Raw genomic sequence first — 25,088 nt, forward strand, 5'->3', positions numbered from 1 at the left:
GAACATACCAAGGCTTTCACTCTACCAGATTGATAATAAAGGTACATGAATAGTACACTTTTTCCTGGCCCACTGGCAGCATTGGGAAGGCCTTTTGTCCATCTTCAGCTCCCAAATAACGTTATTACACAAACAAACACAAAAAAATATGGCATGTGCTCCTTGCTTTTCCAGCCTGCATACGCCCCTATCTCCTAAAACCAAGTTATTTCAAAACCGGTTTAACTTACATTGGCAAAGCTACACTCTTACTACCACACTTGAGCCAGGCGCATCCTCCATCTATGGAGCCCGCAGGAGGGAAAGCGGCCCTGCCTCGCACACCTACGCCGGGCTCCCTGCCACGGAGGCTGCCAGCAGAGACCGCATCCCTTCCGCGCTCGGAGAGCCGTGCTGGACACAGGCCCAGCGCCGCTGGAGCGGCGCCTGCGGTAGCCCCATGGACCCGGAGGGACAGCCCGCGGCCGGGCGCCGCGCCCGCTCCCGCCCCACGGAGACACCGGGTCTCGCAAGCCCGTGGGGGGCAGCTCGGCGGGGCAACCACAGCCCGTGGGACAGCGGGGGCGAACCCCGACCCCCCCACCCGGCAGCCCCTCCGCGGGACGGGACGGTCCTGTCAGCCCTCACCGCTGTGAGGGCGGGCGGGGAACAGGGCAGATGAGCCTCGCCCCGCCTCACACCAGGGCCTTCACCGGCGGGCACAGCCCCCATCCGCGGCGGAGCCCCACCGGTGACTAAGCACGCCCGCCGCGGCGCCGTGACCGGCCTTTTACCTCCGCTCCCCCCCGTTCCCCAGGCCCGGGCCCCGCCCGCCGCCGCGGCCCGCCTCCTCCCCCCCCCGCCCGCTGCCGCGCCCGGCGCCTGCGCGTTGCAGCGCGGCGCGCGCGGGCGCAGGAATGTGCGTTACAGTTAAATAGTGGGCGCAGGGGCGGCCGCCGCGGCGCTCGGGGCCGGCGGGCGGGTGCGGGGCGGCGGCTCAGGGGCGAGCCGGGCCGGGCCTGAGCCGAGCGGCGCGGCGAGGGAGCCTCCATGGCGCGGCGTGGCTCCTGGGGCGGTGGCAGCAGCGGCGTGGCGCTGCTGTGACAGGAGCTTGGCAGCTGGGACCGGCCTTCCTCCTGCCCCGCTGTCGAGTGGGGGCCCCGCGCCGGCGTCCCGGGGGCGCGGCGGCGCTCGGAGAGCGGAGCCGTGGCGGCAGCTGGCGGCAGCCGCTGTGTCACCGCCTCTATGATGAAATTTAAGCCGAACCAGACGCGGACGTACGACCGGGAGGGCTACAAGAAGCGGGCGGCGTGCCTCTGCTTCCGCAGCGAGCGGGAGGATGAGGTGAGCCCGCTGAGCACGTGGGGCGGGGGGCGCCGGGCCCGACCCGGCCCGGGGCTCCCGTTCCGCCGTCACCCGCTGGGCCCGCCGGTGCCACGTCCCTTTGTCTGACCGGGGGGCGCGGGCCCCTCACGGGGGACAACCCGCGTGCACACACACGCACACAGCCGTGCCGGTGCTCTTCCCGCCGAGCCGGGGGAGGGCCGATGCCGCTGAGCTGTGCGGACCCCCGGCCCGCAACCTGCGCTGGGAGCGGCGGCGGGCGCCCCCGTGCCGGTCCGGCCGCGGGGGCGGGGCAGGCGCGGCGGCTCCGCGGCACGGCGCGCCTCTCGCCCACCATCTTGGGGCGGCGCGGTGCGGCGGGGCGCGGGCCCACGTGCGCGGCGCCCTCCTTTGTGCCCGGCCGCGGCGGCGGGCGGCGCCCACGGGGGGGAGGGGGGCCGGCGGGGGGCAGCTGCCGAGGTGGACTCGGGCACCGGCTGAAACTCTTGGGTTATCCTTTGTGTGCCCGCAACGCGCACAAAATCGGTTAATGTATAATGGCGCATTGAGGGCAGGGCTGGTGTTGCCCGTAAAACGAGCCCCCTGCCGTACTTCGAGGGGATTTAAAAATAAATAAATCTTGGCTTTTGGAAAACCTGCGCCTTGGTGGGTGTTTCCAACCAAGAGAGTAAAACGGTGCTTAAAAATATTTCGTCAAGGAGCTCGGGGGTGGGAAGGGGGGTGTTGCGGTTTTGGTTGTAGAGGATAGCGCTCCGCCGGGGTTTTGTGTTGCAGCAGAATCGGGAGGTGGCAACAAAGTTGTCCTGTATTCCTAGCCAAGGTCACTTGAACTGGCCGTTATCTGGAAACTTTGCTGATGGTTTCGTTGCACAATGCGTTTATAGACTGTCTCAGCCTGGAAGCGTACCCTTTCCTGATTTTCGTTTTTATTTTGTTGTTTAATAGTTTACGGCTTGGGTGGGGGTTCTTCCTCCCCCTTTATTTATATGCTGGAAGAACCTAGTGTCCTATCTAAACTGTCGATATGGCAAATTTCTTTTTTATTGTTTAACATCTAATAAGCAATATAATGCAGTAGGGAGAGGCCTGATCTCAAAATACGGACCCTTGGGTTTAGGCAAAAATTTTGCATGGTGTTCTGGTATATGCCATTCCCTGCGTGTTACAAATACAGCCTTAGAATCACACTGGTCAGCTCTTCCTAATACTGTAAAGGAGAGGGGTGCCCAGCAGGAATCTTGCTAGTTCTTGCTATTAGTTTAGCTTTTCTTTGGTTTCAGCAGCACCTCTGATAGTCCAGCGTGCTTCCTCATTTGCGTGTCTTTGGTATTTATCTTTGATGCTACTCCAGCTCAAACTTGTTTGGAGTTCAAAGACCTGATCCACTGTGACAGCTTTCTTGCGTCAACTTTAGTTAGAAATACATGGTTGGGATCACCTTCGTTAGTAATTTCCACTCATTCTTAATTTCCTGCTGCAACTTTTTATATTCTCTTTGGATTTTGCATCCAAATGAGACCACTGGCTGCTTCAAAAATTGTTTGTGCATAAGAACGCCCTCTGAGAGTAAGGATGATAGTAGCAGCTTTGCTGGGCTGTGTGAGAAGGGTGAATGCTGACATTTATTGTACTGGAGTGATTTGGGATATGGTGGATGGAGCACCTGTATGGCTGGCATGAGGCTGGGTTTTGGCATTGTGCAAGTAGACACACTTGAGGATGAAATGAATGGGATAACACCAAGTTGGATTTGGGACATAGATTAAGCATGTGGAAACAGTTCAAATCACTTTCTGATAAGTTATTTCCAGAAAAGCAATGGCAACATCTTGAACTTGCTTAGCTGTTTCCCAAGTTCCAGCTCCATTGGTATCAATAGATAACCTATTCTGTAGCAGTTTGGTGCCTGACTACCAAGTGTGATGCCTGTGATAAGCTTGTATCACCAGCCGTGTTCCCCAGATTGGCTGGATGAGGCTTTCTTCTGTTCTTGAACACTGTTGTCTTAAGAAGTTTCTGTGTAGGTCTGCTTCAAACTTCATGTAGATGTCTTCAGCGTTTCCTTTCCAATTCTCTAGGGATTTTCAGCTGACCTGCATCTCCAGGGATCTTTAAGTGCACGGTAACTCCTGCTGTGGAGGAGCACAAAGGCAGTACCTAGGTGACTGGAGGGAGACGAGGGGAACAGCAGACTCCTGCAGAAACTATTGAGGGAAAAAATTAGCTTTCATAATTATTTTAACCTGCAGAGTTACTACCCCATAAGCAAAGAGTTGCTAGACATTGGAGGAGAGACAATAGAACAGAAAACTGAAAGCAATCTTTAGCAATACATTTCTTTTTAGGAGTCTTAAAGAAAGAAATAAAAATCTCTTTTTTTTTTTTTACTGGAGATTCTGTCTGCAAGACTCTTTCAATAGATTGCATTCTACTTTTCAGCTGGTTAGTTTCTATCTGGAGGAATGAGTATCTGCAGCAATCTTCCGGTACAAATCTTAGAATTAACCTGTCTTCCTGTTTCCATTCTGACTTTCTAAAAGGCCAGTCCATACCCAGTTGTGCCTGTGCTTTCGCTTTTTTCTTCTTTCTTGCACTTTACTTTCTGACATATCTGTAGACAGCAGTCATTCCTTTCTTAGTACTTTTCTGATGATCTTGAAGTCTTACAGCCTCGTCTCCTAAAACCAGTTTTCTTTTTCTGATTATCGTGGTAGCTCTTTCACCTCCTTTGGTTTGACAGCCATATTTTCTGAATGTGGGTGACAGTTGTAGTTCCTTTAGATGGAATCTCAATGTGTTGTGTAAAAGGTTACTAATATTTCTCTAGTCATACTAGAAAAAAAACATTGTGATAGGATCTGTCTTTATTATGATTGTAAAGCTATCACATAGTCATCTTGTGATTAGTCGTGTATCTCAGTCTCTAACTTGTTCCCACTTCATGAACTCTCAACTTGTACCAGAAATTCTTAGTGTCCTGCGCATTAGATTCACGACATGTTCTTCTTAACCAAATGCGATCCTTTTTCTGCAATTTCAGCATGAGAACCCCTGTTGATATCGTGACTTATGGACACTGCCTCTCAATTTGGAGACTTAAAAATTTCATTAACAGTTTTTTGTGATCATCACCAATGAAAATCAGGCCAGTCACTAAAACATTTAATATCTCTATTGTTAATCATCTTCTGGCAAAATCTGCACATTATGGCTTCTTAGTCTGATTCCTATCCGTATTGCACTTCTTACGTTACCTTTGTAGCTTTGTTGAAACCCATGTTACAGCTGAGTTTTATGGACAGTGAGGCAACATGTCAATTGAAAAAGACTGGTAACAAAGGATGTTTTTGTCAAAACCATATTGTATATCCACTCATTTTCGGTTCACTTCTTAATTTCATGATTTGAAACATAGATGGACTCTAGAACACTGCTGAGGCAAAATTCAGTCTGGTGGTCCCTGCAAACAGTTTGAAATACAGCTGCTGAACTACTATCCAGCTATGGCACCCTGCCCAATTAGACTTACCAACAGTCTTTGCTGCCAGACTTAAAATCGTTGAGTCAGTTCTCTTGGGTGTTACGGGCTGGAGACTGGGCTTGCCCGCAGTCTCGCAACCTGTCAAAAGCTTCTGCTTTGTCTTGAGAGCTGGTATTGCAGCTGAAAGCATTTGCTTGTGAGATGACTGATGGTTGTCCAGATGCATCACTGCAAAAATCTTTCCTGTTTCTTTCTTCATCTTGAAGTGACTTCACATGTGCCAATTTACTGCTATATAGCCCATTTTGGTTTAGATTTTGTAGCCTTCATGCTGTGATATTGTATGATTTTAAAAAAAAAAAAAATCCTGGAGGAAGCCCAAATAGTCAAGTAGTGTGGCCAGTAGCTTTGGATTTTTTTCTGGAGTGTTTTAGAAGAAGCTCTCTTAGACTACTTTCATTAAAGTCTTGCCTGTTTTGGTCTCTCAATGCTGTCATTTGGACTGAAGAGAGAGCAAGATGGCTGGATATGAGCTTAAGTGCTGGCTCCTACTGTCATCCTTAATGGAAATGAAGCAGTAATTGCAGGCACTGTCTGCCCTTTGAAGGAAAAAAAAATTGCTGGAAATGAAGCAGGAGAAATCCCATGAAAAATGAAACACAGCTATGTGGGCATGAAATGCGTGGGGGGCTGCAGGCTTTTTGCTTTGAAGAAGCAAGAAGCTGTTAGGTGTGTGCAAAAAGCTGATGGTATTCAGCAGACTGGGATGGGCTGGCGCATTTGTGTATGAGGAAATGTGAGTCTCTCTTGAGCAAGTAGGAGATGCGGATGGCAGCTTTAGGATAACCCACAGGAGAACCTCTTGGTACTGTGAGGACCGACTGCTTCCACGGGTTGGAATTGCTTATGCATTCAGTACTGTGCAAACACTGGTTTTAAATAAAATGCTGCTGTCTCAGGGTATGGCCAGAAGGTAGGCAAGGAAATTCTCACCTCGTGAAGAAGAGAATGAGGCAGACCTGTAAAACAAAGCAAATAGTAATAAACATATTTTTTTCTAGTCATTTTAACTAAAACAATTTTAACAGCTAATTTAATTTTTCTTCCATCAACTATCTATTATACAAAGAAATGAGCAGTTATTTTTCAGTACTTTGAATATAAAACTTGAGTGCGTTCTAATTATTTTGGCATCTATAACACTGCTTTATGTAATTGAATATAGTATTGAAAGCCCTACTTTAGTGTTCAGCCAGCAGTTGCTAGTGGCAGATCTAAAAAATAGTTTCATATGCAAAAAAAAGTATTCAAGCTTTTCAGTTTTTAATTTTGCCTTTTTTGTTGTTCAGCCTTGTACAAGAGACAAAAATAGAAGGGAAGGGTTTCCTGTTACTATTGAGACAGTAGTGAGGATAACTGCATTGTCACACACTTACAGAAAATGTTGACTTTTAAAATTTTATCTTATTTTTTCCCATAGTAGGGCATATCAATTGCATGTCAATTATTGCCTCTTAATTTTGAGTTAACAATTTTAGGGTCCTAGTATTATATCTCCTTTTTGGTCTGACTAAGAGAATTTTATTTCTTGGGCTGTGGAATGTAAAGATTTAAGAAACCCTTGTTTAATCTACTTTGTTCTGGTGATGACTGTTTTATTAATTTAAAAAATAGTAGTGTTCTTCAGTTCCTTACAGCTGTTGCTTCATATTAGCAATGGTTTTATTAAAGGATAGTAAAGGAAAAAGTAAAATGTTGATTTTATTTGCATTGGTCTAAATCATCTGAAAAGCAGAAAGACCTGTTGTAATGTGACCTGATCTATAAAACCAGGGCCCAGAAATATCACCTGGCTACCCTGGCAAAATGGGGTGTCCTAGGAATTATTGTAAATAAACTTGTGCAGTGATGAAAGATCTTCCATACTCAACTTTGCATTTGTCATTTGGTTTCTTTATCCTTCAGCGTAAGCTCTCAGGTGTAAACACACAGATAGTGTATGCTTGGAGTATGACCGTGGCATCATATTTAAGGCTGGCATGCTTTCCAAAGCCATGTATGGACTGATAGAGGTTACTTAGCTTGCTCTATGATTGCCTAATAGAATATAGGCATATGTTAAAATACTAGAGAATACACGTTTCAATATGCGGTTCAGGTGCGCTGTGGATTTTACTTGTTCCGTCTCATGTCTCTGCCCTGTTGACAGGCAGGAGGAACAATTGATATAGTGTGATTGCTGCCTTAGTTTTTCCTCGGCATTTTCTTGATATTTGGACATCATGTGTGTGGTGTAGGAAGGAGTATAGCTCTAAAAATCAAGACCTATAAATAGCTTCCAAAATGGCTCTTCATGATCTGTCTACAGAAACAGCATCTGCTTAGGGTGTAGTGCTGCAGGCTTGTATGCAGTTCTGCAGTGGTTTAAGCTTGTGTTAATGTTAATAAAAATAATTGAATGTTAGGTTGCTGTGGTGGGATTTGTATCAGGTAACCATCTTAAAAAACACAAGTGCCTTGTTATCCCTACTTCCACAGGAAAACAGCTTTCTGCAGGCATTCTGTATGCACCTTGCCTTCATGGGGGGAACTTTTTCACAAACTGCAGCTGCTTGCCAGCAGTGGAAGCTTGCAAGTTTGGCAAAGTTTTAGGAATTCAGCTGTCCACCATGGCAGGAAGCTGCAGTCTTCACTCATGCCTCTTCAGATAACTGAAATCAGTCAACCATGAGTTGTTTGGGGGTTTTTTTTGGTTGTGAAATCTTGATTTATTTTTTTTTTTCCAGTACCCATGGTATTACTTGTCTGTGCCATGTGAATGTGTTTAATGGGGTGGATAGTGGCTCAAAATGCGCTGAGGGGAGAAGGAAATACGGCTGTACCTGTCTTGACATTGGGCTAAGGTGACCTGCAACAAAATATGTTTTGTCCTGTTTAGAAGATGCTGTCTTTTTGAACTAGTAATGTTTGTAAGTGTTTAGATACTTGAGAAAATACCCTTTATAGCTTACTTGCACCATCCTAAGTTTACTTTGAGGATTTAAACTGGTGGCTAAATTTCTGTTTGAATTGCCCCAGTTAACTTAGTAGTGCTCAAAACTTCCAAGTTACCAGTTTCTGAGAAATAGCAGAGTGGCACACTTCTTCAGAAAGATCTACAAATCGTAGTTAGAAATATATATGCATGTATACACACACATATGTATATATGTCTCTAGCTAGGATTTGTAGCCATATTTTCTTAAACATCTTTTGTATATATGTGACCGCATAGATATTCACGGACCATAAGTTGATGTGTATTTTTTTTCAGTCTTGTTTGTAGAACACTTAAAAAGCTTATTTTAATTAGGTGGCTTTCTGCAGTTATTCCAACTTGAAGAAAGATATGTTTGGCTTTGGCCGGCCACTGATTTGATAAAACACTACAATCTGACACAGTGCTTAAGCACTGCAGTGGAACCAGTCCTGTAAATGCAAATGTTTTAAAACAAATTTTGTCTTCAAAGATGCATGGTTTTTTTCCAAGGTTCTCAAAGAAAAAGAAGGCTAAAAGGTAACTGGTACTTGTCAAGAAGTAACCTTGTCATGTCTTTACCTGCAGCTGAATGATTCTCAAAGACTTGGAGCTCTTGTTTCTGACAAGTGCTTGGAAGCTGATCCCTTAGTCAAACAGATTATGTTGCCGAGTAACCAGTAAAGCCCAGTTCTCCTGCTCAAGATTAGGCTGCGGTTTCAAGTTACAAAGAAATGCGCAGCAATACGAGTTTTAGCTCTTCCCCTACTACCTTAGGTGTTTTTTCCCTTGATCTGTATTGGCAAGCAGAAGAGAAGAAGGACGTATTGTAAAGCGTACTGGGGAACTGACCCAGCGTGAGAATTAAAACTTTTTATAGACACTTGGGGGTGGTGGTTCTTTATTGGCGGGGCTTTTTGCAGCCAGGAATCTCTTTTTGCCACATGGCTGGGTGCAAGATCCGCACCCTTCGTTGCACCATGAGACCTGTCAAAGCTGATTCTCCAAAGCATGCCAAAGCTTGGGGGGGAGATCTAATGTTACAGGTGACTTGAGTGCTTGTTGACGTGAGGAAATGTGTTCAGACTGATGTACCATAGTAGTACAGTGCTCTGTGTTCCTGATACGAACACTTTAGGCAAAGAACAAAACAAAGTACTTTAAATAGCCAGAGGAAGGTACTCAAATTCTGAATCACTATAACGTGTTAGCCAAATATGTCAATTTCCTGTGAAATAAAATTTATAGAATAATAGAATTATTAATTGCAAGTTAGAATAGAATTTATAGAATAATAGAATAATTAATTGCAAGTTAAAGCAAAACTTCTGAAAAAGGCTAATGTGTTTTTTTTCCTATTGCCATATAGCCTTAATATCAGATGATCTCAAAGGAAAAGTCATTTGCAGACCTGATTTTTGAAGTATTATAAAAATGTATGTATATATTTCTTTATCATTCATCTTCAGAATGCTGGTAAAGTGGCACTGATTGTCCAAGTATCGTGCTGCTGCTTTGAAAATTGATCTTTAAGTGAAGTTGGAAGAGGATATTTCAGACTTTATTTAATATACAGTATAGACAGAACCCAGTTTTCTGGGTTGCTTTCAAAATGCTGTGCTCAAATTAATGAGCATTAGGATTAATGTACTGCTAGTTGTTAGGCCATTTCTCTGCCGCTCTGCCAGTTCCTGTTGGTTGAGACTAAATCTTTTTAACCTCCTTCATAGCTGGGAACTGCTTTTCAGTCTATTGTCTGTAAAATACTTTGCTAGAGGCTCTTGCATTGGCTTAGGCCGATATGAAATGGGGTAGCTGCAGTCATGCCTTTCTGCCCCACTTTGTGTGGTGCTGACCCTTGTATGGCTGTGTGCTGATCCACGTTGAGCGTGTGCAGGCTGAAAACTAAGCTTTAACAGTACAAACCAATTTTCAGCCAGACCAGCTTCCTGAACTCATTGTGCCAGTGTAAGGGAGAAAGTAAAGATGTTGCAGCTTTGACTTTAATTAGCTGTTAAAATACTGTCAAGTCTGATCCCAAGGTTTTTTAGTACTTTACAATAACTTTGTGCACATTACATCTCCAGGTTAAGAAAAGTAATTTTGGAAATGATTGCAGTGAAGAATTAGGATTATAAGCAATCACTCTACTGAGAATATTTTTAGGAAGACAAAAGGATGTTCCTTACTGAAAGCTACCTGTGTGGCATTGCTATGGCAAGTTGTATTGCTCCATTGCGTTTTTCAACTTTCTGGAATCCAAAAGGAGACGATGGCATTCTAGGACAAGGAGACCACGGTAACCTAACGGGGAACTGAGAAACTGTTTCAGAACTACTGAAATGAGATAGAAGTTCTTAAAATAGCAAAAAGTGTTAGATAAAGGAAATCTCTAATTACAGTAGCAGCTTGAAATGTGTGCTTTTGCCTAACAATTCATGCTGTGAATCCTGCAAATATGGTCCAGTTGGCTATTTTAGTGATCTGATAGGGTTTGTAAGAGATGCTTTTCATTGCTTCTTGGTAATGTTCCTTTGTTGTGGCATTCAAAGTATTTTCCCAGTACTTTTCAGGAAGCTCCTAAGTTGAAAACAATTGGAAGTTGGAAGTGTTAGGGAACAGTGGAATATTTCCTGCTCATGTTCTTCCCAGAGCATGTACTTATGGCCATTTTCAAACAAACCATAGGGCTCGACCAACCCTGTATGTGGATTAAACCATCTTTATGACTCTTTCAAGTGCTTGTAACTTTGGCAGACCAACCATGTGGGCTGAAGGTATCCATGTTGGGTGTGCTAGGTTAGACTATATTAACTTCCATCAAAGTGCATCCTGTTCTCTCAGAATAGGGTTGGATTATTATTTTTTTTGCCTCTTAATGTTTCTGACACCTGTGAGAACATACAGTACATCTGTTCTCTCTAACAGCATTTTGACACTTTGTTTTGTACCTGAGAGGTACCTCTTGCTGCCCTTACAATCTCCTATACTCTGACCAGTTTAAAGCTTCTGAGATTGTTCGCATGTACTCACCTTCATAGAGCTTGGGAGCTAAATCCTTCGTCTTCCAAGGACCTGCCTTCTCCTTTCCTTCTCTGTGCAGCATTTAGTTGTACTCCTGAGCAATGCGGTGTTCTTTGCAACTGAGCCGGATGTGTTGAGCGGTCTTTTGAGGGCGAAACGTTATTGCCTTCCTCTTGAAAATTGTTCCTTTTAACTGCCAGTTTTACTATTAAGAAGAGGCAGGTAATTCAAACAGCAAGTTGGACATAGCTGGTGGATTAATGGGGGCGATGAAAGGGGAGAAAGTGGGGTGTGCAGTGGGGAAGAGAGGAATAGATGTGATTAGACTGGGAGGAGATCGCTTACAAAGACATCTGACAATTTCTGTGGAACTGGAGTGGTACCTTTTCAACTGTAAGTATGTTTTTCTTTGCAAGTAATACATCCACTATAGAAAAAAACCCATCTTGCAGTTGGTTTATAGTGGCTTTTGCTGCTGTTGCTTCATTACTTCAAGTTGTGGATGACTTTACTCTGAAGTCAAAGAATCCAGCTGTGGGGGGTTGCTCTGTTTAGGAAGTTTTAGACTTGATTATTTTTTAAAATGCAAGATGATTTTAATACAATTACTTCTGTAAGCTGTAATGTCCCACAGTTAAGGAAGATAGAAATCAATTTTGTATAACTTTAAATAATTTTCTTCCTCTTTGAGTGCTTGGTATGAAAAAAAAGATATATAAGGAGGAATAGCTTTTGGTTGTAACTTGTATTAGTCTGAGGTGTTGCCATTTTAGTCTTCTGGAATATATGGCTGCTAACTGTTTCACAAGTTTCGTTTGACTTGAGAACACGAAACAGCCAAAACTTTGGCATCTTTCTCTAGAAATTTTTAGTTGTTTGTCTGCAGGCTTAACATTTACAGTGAGCCAGTCCCATGATGCCACATGCCCTGTAATTACCTTTGGGTTTCTGGTTAACCATATCTTGGTTAAGCATATCGATAGGTGCTTATTACAAGTAGGCTGGCTAGCAGTTTCTCTTCCTCACTGCACTCAAAGGTCATTGCTATTCCTGGACTTGAAAACAAGGTAAAAACTTGGCTAGTAAGGGTTAGTGGAAGAATTTTTCTTCTCTTAGCTGAATTTTGCATCTTTGCTTCCTCACTTGGCAGTATTATGGAAAATAATAGCTTTACCTTAGTCTTTGGAGTAAGATAAACTCAACAGTATAACTGAGCAGGCAGATTTGATGCCATTATTCTGTACTTTGGAAGTCTTTTGAACATGAGTCATCAATAGTAAGGTTTTTTCAGAGACGTGGGAAAGGCAGCGATCGCTAGCAGATAATACAACACAAGAAATCTCATTCCTTTCTCTGCATTCAGAGCTATGGGGTACAGATTTCTCTGCATAAGAAGTACTTCAGTTTTCTTCTGAGCTTAATGAGGTTATGATGTAAAATTTGGTGTGCACAGGCCAGAAGAAACATAGGTGTGAGAGATTCTGCAGTCTTGTTTTTCGGTAGACTGCTGTAATCTGTGTGAACATGAATGTCCTCAGAAAAGACTGGATGTCCAGGCAGTCTAGATATCTAGTCTCCTGGTTTGCTTATCCTAAGGGAGGATGAATTCATGGGGTTTTGCTGCTGATTTTGCTCCTCTTGGCACGTGAGTGCAGCATCAACCAACCATGGCTTTTTGGTGTCTTCATTTTTAAGTAATCTGAATATTTACAGCCTAGTCATTCAGGTACTGTGAGATGGAAATCACTGAAAACTACATCCACTACATGGAAGTAAAACATCCAAAAATGTGGAAGCGAGTGCATGATTGCTTGCTACTGTAACTGAAATAATCTGTCTGGAGTGCTTTTCAGCCTTACCTATAATTGCTGGCTATCACCTCTCAGCTTTTGTAGAAATTCATTACCACTGAGTACACTTTTGGTAGCATACCCTAGGATGGATGTTTCATGCTGCAGCAGCTTCAAATATTAATCTTATTGGGAGGAAAAAATTGTACATCTGATGGTACCAGGGAAGTACCTCAGTGTGGTCAATGGGATCACAGGAGAACAAACGGTAGAGGGAAAGGTGCTTTAGAAAATGCTTCAGTTCCAGGGTTAGTGGATAGTTGCCAAAATGAACTCCTAGGCTGTAATGCTTGGGAGTTTATTGTATGTACAGCTGTAAAGCCTGTCTACCAAAGTTGATGTATTTTACTGTTGATTACTTGCTAGATGTATTTGTTTCTGCTTTTTAAAAGGGTAATTTAAAGCTAATAGATATATAAACCAAGCTCAATAGACTATTGATCAGGTTAGTGGTAGTCAACTATTATATATATTAAAGGCATAAAAAATTCCTGGCTTTATGCTACACTGCCAGAACCAGCAACCTGATTTATCCCTTAGCAATTAAGAGTTTTATGTTTAGCTTTAACTAAACAATGAATACTGATTAAAACTATTCTACCAAGCTGGGAATGATTTTAATGGGATATAATCATCCTTTTGTTCATCATTGTTGCTAGCTTCCACATGACTGCAGTGAGTGCTAGTTTCATCAGCAGAAAATTATGTGTAATGCTTATGTCTGGGATCCCACAAGTGAATTCGTAACTTGAATTTTTTACAACTGCTCTTTAAGCATTGCTGACATGGTGGTTTTCTGTAGTGATATAGATGTTCCACCTACATGTTCAAAAACTTTTTTTAAAAACTATGTTTAGTAGAGCTATGTACCCTCTGGGAATCTTTTGTTAATGTCAAAGGATCCTAGGAAACTAAAACCTTCGGTTGTAAGGATCAAGTTGAGACGCATTTGCATCTAACCTTGTTGCCTTTGACTATTTATAGGGTTTTAGATAGCTGAATGAAATATTTGAGTTGACTGAAAATGTGAACGTTTAGATCAGCTGCTAAGAATGATTCTGTACTAAATGAAGTCTCTGCTGTAATCCTTATTTAGCATAGGAAAAATTATGGGGAAATTAGTACAGTGGAGAATCCTTCGGAGTAAGACAAATCTTGACCGCAAATCAAATAAACATTACAAGAAAATATCTGTCAGATAAGGCTCTTCTAGGTGCACTTCAGTATGCACGTGCATTGTTGCATTCACAAAGGTATGCAGTCATCTTAATGACACTCCCCGGTTTCTGTAGGCGAACCTACACTGTTTCCGTGAGTGCCACAGGGACATGGTTTAAGTGATAAGCATTTCCCTGTTGCCTTTTTCAGGGAATCGTTTTCCTATTCAATCCAACAGGAGGTGAGTTTAGAGACCATGAAGGTAGTTGGTGAGGACTTCAGTCATCTGGCACCAGTCAATACTTTAACCTTTAGACTGAGGTTCTTGGTGCTAGTCTTTTAATTGCTTTTAAAGGTTTGAGCACTGACCCTGTCTCTTTGATCTCTACAGTTGTCCTTTGACTTCAGGGTAGGGCTTATGTAAGTATTGCCTAGAATATGAAGCATGTTATTACACAGATGATTATGTCTTACTAATCAGGATGTGTTTCAAATACAAGTTATGCTGGTTATTTCCATGTGGTCCTGAATCAAGATCTTACTTTCATTGACTTCTACTGCAAATTACTCCAAATATGAGGCATCTTCTCAGCTCTGAAAATTATGAAGGACAGGTCCTATAGACAGTGGAGTTTAAATTGAGATATATCAATGATATGACCAGGCTACAGAGTCAAATTAAGTGAAATTAAAGTGTCTTGGAAAAAAATTGTTGTTAGATTTAAAAATAATTTAAAATTCAATGTGTTGCAGTTTTCTTCTTACAGAAATGTTAGAAGAAACCAAATTGGATGAGGGCAAATGAAGTACTCTCCTTATAATTTAGCTACGCAAAATTGTAAGCATGCTATGCTAGCATAACATTTCAGTTACTGAAAAGAGACTTGTCTAAGACTAAAAATTAGAAGTATTTCCAGAAGTCCACTTTTTTAGCCAAAAGATGCCATTTAGAAGAATTAGTTTAACTGCTGTATGATGAAAATGTCTTAATTTTCAAGCTTTGCTGTCTATATAACCCGAAGACTATTGTTATCAGATTTTTGTTGTGCATTTTTATTCTTGTGCATATTGTATTGTGTATTTTCCACATAATGTCTAAGCATCTGATGAAAGTGTTTGTGCAAGGAGATTACAATGACATTGTCTTGACTTAGTTGTATTAAAAATACTGGATATTAATAATTTCACTTTTTTTTACTTCTTGCAGCTCCTGCTTGCCTGTTAGGTTTCATTTCTGAAGTCTATAATCCATCTGGCTAGGTGATTAAGTGCATTGCTGAAAAAGTAGATAGTACCAAGATTCCTGACTAGTGAGCTATATTTAACAGTAATTTGCAATTATTTATAGGTGCTGTTGGTAAGCAGTAGCCGATACCCAGATCAGTGGATTGTACCGGGTGGAGGAATGGAACCAGAAGAAGAGCCAGGGGGAGCAGCCGTCAGAGAGGTGTATGAAGAGGTAACAAAAACAAAAAAAATCCAGCTTGTTTCTGCTGATGGGAATCAAGAAGAAAGAGGGAACTCTTCCCTCCTTTATCCAGGATTTAACTGAGACTTCCATGGTGTTGAAACTCAAAGAACTGCAGTTCTGTGTATTAGAATTGGGGTATAGTGTGGTGAGGTGAACTAATTAGCTTGCTTCCTGGCACGCTTTCATTTCATAGCTAAATTTCTGTCTGCCTTTATAAACACTTACTGCGAGTGGAACTGTGACTTTATGCCAAATAATATATTATAGTAGTGTAGTGTTTCTGTGTTTGTGCGGAAATTGTTTGACTCACAGTTCTTCTAGAGCAGACTGAAGGTGAACTAACCATTAATGTGTAGCTACATAAGAAAGAGAAATAAACAGACCCTTGAGGAGATTCCAAACTAAACAGATTAGAAACTGATATATCTGAGCAGTTGAGAATTCAATGATAAAAAGGCCTTGTTAAGTACATTTAAGGCTGCTTATCTGTAAAGAAAGCACAATAGGTATAGTCTGCCTTTCTATCTCTGCCCCTACCCTTATGCAAAATAAAGCTTTAAGTCTTGATGACTTAATGCAGTTTCCCACTCTAGTATGGTACTTAAATTTCAAATTAAAAATTCTGTGCCTTAAACTTGTTATTAATTTTTCCCAGGCAAACTGTTTAAAATGTTACATGTTACTTGAATATCTAATAGCCAGGACTCTAAGCCAAATAAAACTTCAAGAAAAATCAGAATCACTTGATTTAGCTAGAAATTATGTAATGCATAAGTGACCACAGATCAACTCTTAATTCTTTATATCAGACTTCTTAAATAGAAGGTAGAAGGTTTTGCAGAAAGTGTGGGTGCATCCTGGCAGTTGAGTGAACTACAGGATTTCTGCTAGTCTTAAACAGTTTTCTCATCCCAGTTTGACAAATTCTGTTCACAAAACACACTAATGTTGTTGCTAATTAGTATGTATAATGATTTTTTTTATTAGCTGTGCTGTCTGATGGTTTAGCTTGCTTACCCTTAAGACTGGTTTTGCTGGGTTGTATAGGCTTGGGAGCTTGATGTAGATGTGACTTTCATCAAATGCTGCCTGTGATTTGGTGTCAAGATGAGCTTTTCTGTGAACTGTGGTTCAGTGACCCTTCTCCCCTCTTACATGGGGAACAGACTAGTTCAGTATTCAATGCTCTTAGCAGCTCTCATGCAGCAAAGTTCAAGCATAAATAAGCCTCACTGATGCAAAGTTATTCCAGACTTTGTGTCTCGTTTTGCTGGGCGAGCCAGTTTCAAGATGCACGAGACATACTCAGGTAAGTGCTCGTGTATTTGTAATAGTAAAGGAGGCAGCCACAAAGCAGGCCATTTGAAAGGAGCAAAGATATAGTATTCTAGGAATGAATCAGCAAAGATTTGGTCTTCTAGGCAGTAGTAGCACCTCTGGAGAAAGTCCTGGCACTTCCAACTGTCACGAGTTGATGGGTGGGATTAAAAAGCACAGAGTCACTGGCTCAGTGTTCTTGTGAACACTGGTAGTTTTAATAACTGATCTGACCTAAGGCACAGTCCAAGATGAGGGATAGTAAAATCTCATCTCCATGTCAAACTAGAGCTAACTGAACTGTAGTCATATGCTTGGGTTTTTTCTTTGGTGATGAAGAATGGATCGTCTTGAAGGGACCTGATGCAGTTAGTCATCATCAAAGTTGCTGTGGGGATGTGATCGGCTATTCAAAGCTGCCTGAATGGTCTAGCTTCTCAGCTTGCAGGGAATGCAGTGCTTCACACAAAGCTGTCAGGCTGAATTTGTAGCAAAGTAGTATAGCAGTGAGAGTTGTGACCTGGTGGCCGATAACTAGTTTTCTACTACACGTGGTTCTGCTTTGAGAATATTCTGAGGAACATTTCCAAGTGCTAGCTTTGCTGGAGCTCTGCAAGTGCATGAACCATGAGTGTGGGGGAAGGTTAAGCTGGGATAGCTAAGGAATGGGTATAGACTATTACTGGATGATACATCATGTAGTATAAACTTTGTACAAATTTCTCTGTTAATGTAAAAGCCCAATCAGAGTGCACACGCTGCCCAGACATTGAGCTTCTCTGGTTCATACAGATACCAAAATATTAGTTACTTATGAATGATCTTTTTTCCCTTTGGACGTGCTTTTGCACTAGCAGGCCAAAAAAAAAAAAAAGCTAACCAGAAAGTGAAAACTAGGAGTACCTGCTGTGAAGCAGTCCTTCCATAGCTCAGTTTTGTTCTTGCCCTCATTTCTTTCTCAGGGCAAAGCAAAAGACTTTCCCATACATCATGGTGGTTCTGGCCAAGAATTGCAGTATTCAGCAACCCCAGGCTGTTTTGAATCCTGAAGACAGAGGTCAGCTTCCTTCACTCATGGACAGAGCGCTCTCTTGACCATGTTTTGTTAAAGTGCTATCGCACAAAGTGAATCTTAATGCCAGCTACGTGTAAACATGTGGTTTAGGCAAATGCTTTGATTACCTTTCAGTGTATTGTATGTTAAGCTGTTCTGTAGCTGCTTAGAATATATGTGTTGTCATTAAAATTTCAGTAAGAGGCTTCATGATAGAAGAGCTGCACGTTGTAGATGACTTGAAAAATGTTAACATCATCAGTGTTTATACACCACAAGAGAAACTGTTTCTAAAGGTAAAGAAGAGAACCCAGGAAATATAAAGCCCTTGAGTGGTGCTAACACAGGGACTTTTTGCTCAGAAGTTAAACTAGTTTTTATTCACTTTTACTACAGTGGCTCTGCTTTTTTTTATGATGTTCTGGAGTAAGACACAAACTGCCAGCCACGTTCAGCTCTGAGCTGTGCTTGCAAATACATAAAGATTTTTCAAAGACTAGGGACTTTAATAAGCAAAAATAATTAGTTGACACTTGTTCTGCAGCTTCAGGTTTGTGGGGTTTGATAGCTTGTGTAGCTGATGAGCGTTAAAAGCTCATGCCTTAAAGTAAACTATTCTTAAGCTACAGGCTGAATCTTGTGTGCTGCCACGAGGCTGCAAAGCACCATTTTTAAAGAAAAGCCAGAGTCTTATTCAGGGTTTTGCCTTGAGTCATGAAAATTCATACTAACCTTTCTAGAGATGGATGTCCTTTCTATTTTTGTACCAAGGTCAATGTCACCTGGCAAGCTGGTGAAGTACAGTGAAGTGAACTGTTAAAAGAGTTTTGTGAATGAATAAACTTCAAAGGAGGCACACTGTGGCACTGGTTTGAACTGTGCTTCTTCAGTATTGGGTCGTGCACAAATTAAGCATTGGTTTCCATTAATTTCTTAAAATGGAGAAATTGATAGTGGGAGTTATAAGGGCATTTCTTAATGGCGGGAGTGCTAATAGCTCACAATATGACAGCCCACTGCCTCTAACTGTCCCTCACTTTCCCACTAACAGTTGCGTGTTTCAAATCTTTGCTTTAACCCAAGCAAAGACCTCTGTAGTCAAATCTGTATGCACTGCAATTGTTCTATAGTCTGTGTGCATGACTCTAGATATTTTTTTTAATCCATAAGTTCTGCTCTTGGTCGTGATTTGGGTTTTTACTTCTACTAATTTAATTTAAATTAGTCTGCCATTTCACAGGTTCAGTAATTAAGATAACCTGTCAAGTTCCTTAGGTATAGTAAGTTTTTACAAACCTGAAAGTAGAATACCAAAATGAAGTTACAGTGTAAAGCAATCCCAGAAAGGTATTAAACCTCCTCTAAACGAGGAGCTATTCTGTTAATGAATTTGGAGCTTAGTCTTTAATTGGGTAGCATGAAAGATGGAAATAAGTTATTTGCACATGTGATGTTCAAAGAGAAATATGACACCAAATGAGTGGCAAGCTGATGATGTCCAGCTTCTTAAATGGAAGGAGAACCCTCCCAGTCCCTTTTCTTCCTCCTTTTTGCCAAAAAATGAGACTCTTGCTTTGTACTTAGGGGGGTTTTTTTGTAGTCTTTTCAATATAGTCAATTTCTCCAAGACCTGTGTGAATATAGCTTCTGAGGAGGCTGATCCTGAAGGTTAATCTGCTGCAACAGTGAAAATGGCAGTAATATTATCTAAGTTCTCTCGCAGGAAATACAGGAATCCATTCCAGTGACCATCTGATATTTGAAAAATGATTGGGTGTTACAGACTAGGTAGAAATTTTAAAAAATAAATAAATAAAACACCCTTTAAGCTGAAAGATTGTGGCAGGTACAATGAAACCGTTTGGGTTTTTATAAAAGTATGCAAGAAAGGGCAGGAATAGTCTTGCACTATGCCTTCAGAAGCATAGCCATTAAAGTGTTATCCCACAGTTAAAAATAATGCTTAAATCTTTCAGATTTTGAGCAACTTTCTGCCCTGGTGGTAGACTGTTAGCCTGAAAATTAAACTGCAGCATGGCTCTTGCTCCATCTACAGGAAACAAAAGGCAAGTCTGGCTGCACATCTGAGACTGCAGCATGTCTACAGTGGCCAACAGTGAATGACCTCCAGGCCAGACAGATTATGGGATGAAGTGGACGGTTTTTCCCTCTTGTGATTGGATTCAGACTAATACTAAAATATATGCATGGATTCAGATTGGAGACCTTATCTACATAGTACTCATAGACTTCCATAGGGAATCATTCTGGAGGGGTGTAGCACTTAATTCAACAGCTTGTCTGCCAAAGGAAGGGCTGGTTTTTCAGGCTTTTCTCCCAAAGTTTAGACTGTCTCACTTGCTTATTGTAGCCTATAGGACTTTGGTTACTTAAAGAACTGTGTTTTAATAGTCATGGACACATAACGGCCAAAGGAAGAAAGATATTTTTATTAGAGACAAAATGGTTCAAAGTCTAGAACTTAACCAGTGTATTGGATTAGAAGCTTACAATTAGGAAAGTGGAAAGTTTATTTGACTTCCTAGGGGAAAAAGCTGAAGTATTTCTTGGTCCTCTAGCACTTAGTTTTGACACATTTTGAAGGAACTACACTAAGGTAGGTACCTGGAGGAAATACTTTTGTTAGCAAAAGCACTTTTAAAAAAAATCACAATTGGTTTAATGGTACTTTTTAAACTATGAAGATGATTCATTTGAATATATTACTTTCAAAGAAAAGTCATGACACTCTAGTTACCACCTTTTTATACTTTTTGGGTATAGACATTTCAAAAGGCGCTACTATCTGCAGGAATGATGCTGCATTTTGGAAGCACGTATCTTTGCCTAGAGAGTAACTAGACATCAGTGACAGTAATCACATTTACATAGCAACATCTGGTTGCACAAAAGCTTCATTATAAGCTTTGGGGAATTTTTATACTTAATGTAATGGAGTGCTTCTAATTGTTTCATTCACAATTACTCAGCTAAGACTATTTGTTTAAACCACTGATGTGCTTGAAGGGAGAATAGAGAAGCTGTTAAGTAAATTCCACTTAGAGTAATATTGATGATAAAGTCACATTGTGACTATGGGGTACTAATAAGTTGAAAAAACTTCTCTATGAAAGCTATTCAGTATTGGTAAACTTACTTGGTCATGGTGTGTGTGCCACGTGTTGGATATTGGTTAATTGTGAGACTCACGCTAACAGTGCAGAGAAGCCCTCCTGCATCTGAGTGCACCCTCAGCAAGTTTGCTGACAACACCAAGCTGTGTGGTGTGGTCGACACGCTGGAGGGAAGGGATACCATCCAGAGGGACCTTGACAGGCTGGAGAGGTGGGTCCATGCAAACCGCATGAAGGTCCTGCACGTGGGTCGGCGCAATCCCAAGCACAACTATAGGCTGAGCGAGGAATGGATTGAAAGCAGCCCCGAGGAGAAGGACTTGGGGGTATTGATTGATGAGAAGCTCAACATGAGCCGGCAATGTATGCTTGCAGCCCAGAAAGCCAACCGTGTCCTGGGCTGCATCAAAAGAAGTGTGACCAGCAGGTCGAGGGAGGGGATTCTGCCCCTCTACTCTGCTCTTGTGAGGCCCCACCTGGAGTACTGCATCCAGCTCTGGGGTCTCCAGTACAGGAGAGACATGGAGCTGTTGGAGCGAGTCCAGAAGAGGGCCAGGAAGATAATCAAAGGGCTGGAGAATCTCTCCTATGAAGACAGGCTGAGAGAGTTGGGGTTGTTCAGCCTGGAGAAGAGAAGGCTCCGGGGAGATCTAATTGCAGCTTACCAGTACCTGAAGGGGCCTACAGGAAAGCTGGAGAGGGACTGTTTATCAGGGAGTGTAGTGACAGGACAAGGGGTAATGGGTTTAAGCTGAAGGAGGGTCGATTTAGATTAGATGTTAGACAGAAATTCTTCACTGTGTGAGGGTGGTGAGGCACTGGAACAGGTTGCCCAGAGAAGTTGTGGAGGCCCCCTCCCTGGAAGTGTTCAAGGCCAGGTTGGATGGGACTTTGGGCAATGTGGTCTAGTGGAGGGTGTCCCTGCCCATGGCAGGGGGGTTGGAACTAGATGATCTTTGAGGTCCCTTCCAACCCAAACCATTCTGTGATTCTATGATCTCTTCATGGTGAGATTTGTTCAACAGTCCTGTTGCCACAGGCCTGCCTCTAAGAAATGTTTGTGATGTAAATAAGGGCTTGGCTAGAACTTCTTAAAGAGTTAAACAAAAAAAAACTTTCAAGATTTTATGAGGAGGGGACGTTGGTTGGGGTTTGTATGTTGGGCGTGGTTGTCTGGGTTTGGGGTGAGGGGGAGTAATTTTTTTCCTCCCTCTGGTAGAGCTTAGTCTCCTTTAGAGCAGTTCCTTGGTACTTCGAAAAGCTTTTCTTAATGTTTGAGAAATCTGCAGAGTCTGTACTGGGCTCTCTGTCATGCTGTTAAGTCATATCTTTAAGGATATTAAACAATCTTGTTCTTTGCTGCAACTTTAGGGAAGAAATGAAGAAATTACAAAACTTGTGCAGCTAAAACTGCACATTTGGACACCTGAAGTATTAAAAAAGACTAATCCCACAGATTCCTGTTGTTACTTTTCATGGAATAGGATGATGGAAAGTTGCTTTTTTTTAGTTGTTCAGTTTGCCACAAAATAGAAATCTTAAAGGATGTAGTGATTCCCAGATATTGCTGCATGAGAAGAAACCAAAAACTGGTGACAGAAGCATAAGTTTGCAGCCTTTTAGGTTCTGCTTCTCTTTTTTTTTTTTTTTTTTTAAAGATACTGTAATGTTGAGGATATTAGGACTGATCAGTTAAACATTTCTTCAGCATGTGTTCCTTTAGGCTTATAAATGCTTTTCATTACCCAGTGTAAAGCACAAGCAGTCTTCAATGCCCATTGTGTCATAGCTGCCCCTTTCAGTCCAAAATAAGGGTCTGTCACTTTACATAATTAATGTGCTGCCTAATCGCTTATCCAGCAGGTTACATATTTGAGTTTCATGAGCTCTAACAGGTATCTCTGTCATCACAGCAGACAACCAGAAGAATATTGTGTGTAGTTTTACATTTAACTTGAGGTCTAACTCTTGCTCTAGATAAGCAAAATGCTTGTTGAGTTTCAGGGGCTGTGATCAGACTTCCTTCATCAAAACTGCTTAATAACTAACACAATCCATCTGCTTTCTGTAAAAAGACAGATACAGAAAACATTCACTTGTAAGATCTTGATTAGACTTATTGCTAAAGCCTGCCCAGTTGTCTGTCAGAGTTACTCATTAAAATGTAATTAAGATCCATATGGTCCTTTATATAAAGACATGTAACACATCAGTAACTTTCCTTGGTTAAAGCTGGAAACAAAGACTGAAGGCTAGAAAATGTCATCTTAGTGCTAAGAAGCCCTATTTTAAATATCAGTTATACAACAAGACAAAAAAAATCTAAATATGGCTTTGTCTACCAGTAGACTACATATGCTTTTATGTCTCAGGCGTATGGACTCAAATATGTTTAGAATAAATGGATGATCATAAACCACTTCTGTTGAAAGAGGCATTATATATTACTTCTGGAAAAACAAACCCTAGAGTCTTAGTAGAAATGACCCCCTTAACTGTATTAAAAATTATGAAGTGCAGGCTGAGGTGCATAGGGTTTGTTTTAAAAAGTTGGAGTAAAACTCTGAATTCAAAGCCTATTGTAAGGTTACTAACTAGAAAAAGAATTCAAAACTGTTTGTAAAGAATTTGGGATATAAATTTGGTTTTAAGCTTACATGCCAAAAGCTACACTTCTGTATGAAAACTAGCATACATGAAGTCATTATCCTGCAAGAGCCACCCCATAGCCTACAGTTTAATTGGTTATTGTATTTTGAAGACTTGGACTTAAGTTTCTGTGTACAGTAGCAATGGAGTTTTAATGATTCCTTCTCTAGATTTATTATTATACTACTTTAAATTATGTCTTGTCCTTTCTACTTCCCTGGATTATTTCAGTATTGGATGTCATTTCTGTCTTTAATAAATTTAGTACACAAAGAACATAGTAAGTAAAACAGTATTTTGGTTTGGATGGAAAACTTGAAAGATTTATGCATTCTTTGATCCACTCATTAGGACAAGCTTTTGTGCTCTAATACTCTAAGTAGTCAAACACGAGAAACTCCAGAAGCAATGCAGCACTGTCTAAAACTCATGTTAAGACACTTGCTTAAATAACCCTAATGAGGAGTAGGCTGATGTAGGAAGCTGGTACTGATATTTTAGTTTTTGAAATTATAAAAAGCACATGTTAACGCTTTTTCCTGTTTGTTTTGTAGGCTGGAGTAAAGGGAAAGCTAGGCAGACTGCTTGGGATATTTGAGGTGAGCTATTTCTTTTACCCTTTAAAAACAATGTTCTTTTTTGTGAGAGTTCATAAACTGCAACATCAGACTTTAAGTTCTTAAGTATAACCTGCCTATAATTTTGCAGTGCTACTGGAAGTTCTACATTAGACAGGTGATTTCCTTTAGTTGTTACATGACGTGTGAAGATGTGAATCAGAAGGTTTCAAAGTACTTGGAACTTCCCTGGAAAGATTAAAATAGTACTTGGACAACATCTAGAAGTTTGGGGTTTTTTTAAAAAAAAAATTTAAAAAGCGAAACCCACATTGATAGGTCTAGGATTCCAAAAGTATCATACATGCCTTTTTTGGGGCACTATTTTGACTGTTCCTCTCTGATTAGATTTTGCTGAAGTAACTTGTGAACTTTCACACACCAAAATTGATTGGTCTGTATATGGAGTATCTCATTATGGCTTTAATTCACTAAAAAAGCTAATGCTTTGGATTACAGATAAATCTAACCTTTAGCAATACTACATAGTTCAAAATGTCTGTTTCTTAGTGTAAATGTCAGATTCTGAACTAGAGCACAGGGATGTGTACTAGATACAACTCTTTCAGTGTTGGTGTTGCCATAGACTTCTGTACAGGTTTTAGACAGGAATAGACTGGAGAAATGTAGGCACGAGTCCTCAGATCTTAATACATCCAACATTATTAAGTTGTGCTGTATGAGGGGTGAGAGTGGAAGTCCCTTAGTCTAGTAGATAGGTCTGAGTCTTCCTTCACAGCTAAATTGCAAAGCCAAGCTTTCGGAGGGAGTGTATTCCCAGTAGGGATTTCCTGTGCAGAATATTACTTGGTCATGTATGACTAGTTGATACAGTACTAAAGGTGTTCCCATTGTGAAATACTGCTGCTGAGTCCTTGCATTCTAGAACTGCAGCTACAAATGTTGTCTTCTTTTATAGATGTACTTATTCCCTTCAACAGTAATAGTGACAAACAACTGTCTTGGAGTATTTTTATTTCCTGGTAAAGCACAA

General features: G+C 41.4%; 1 protein-coding gene across 3 annotated transcripts in view; it reads left to right on the forward strand.

Annotated features, from left to right (window-relative positions):
- The first annotated feature begins 872 nt into the window (after window positions 1-872).
- The window catches only part of NUDT4 (nudix hydrolase 4), a 30,479-nt gene continuing 6,263 nt past the window's right edge, over window positions 873-25,088 (forward strand). The window contains exons 1-4 of one of the 3 annotated variants that reach the window (XM_054819246.1): window positions 873-1,323; window positions 15,060-15,112; window positions 15,201-15,311; window positions 24,032-24,076. In XM_054819246.1, coding sequence (XP_054675221.1) covers window positions 15,258-15,311; window positions 24,032-24,076 — 99 coding nt within the window. In that variant the 5' untranslated portion in view covers window positions 873-1,323; window positions 15,060-15,112; window positions 15,201-15,257. The remainder of the gene's footprint in view (window positions 1,324-15,059; window positions 15,113-15,200; window positions 15,312-24,031; window positions 24,077-25,088) is intronic. The other 2 variants (XM_054819234.1, XM_054819242.1) reach the window with 2 other exon arrangements.

The sequence above is a fragment of the Grus americana genome, chromosome 1 (assembly GCF_028858705.1).
Source record: "Grus americana isolate bGruAme1 chromosome 1, bGruAme1.mat, whole genome shotgun sequence".
Lineage (NCBI taxonomy): Eukaryota > Metazoa > Chordata > Aves > Gruiformes > Gruidae > Grus > Grus americana.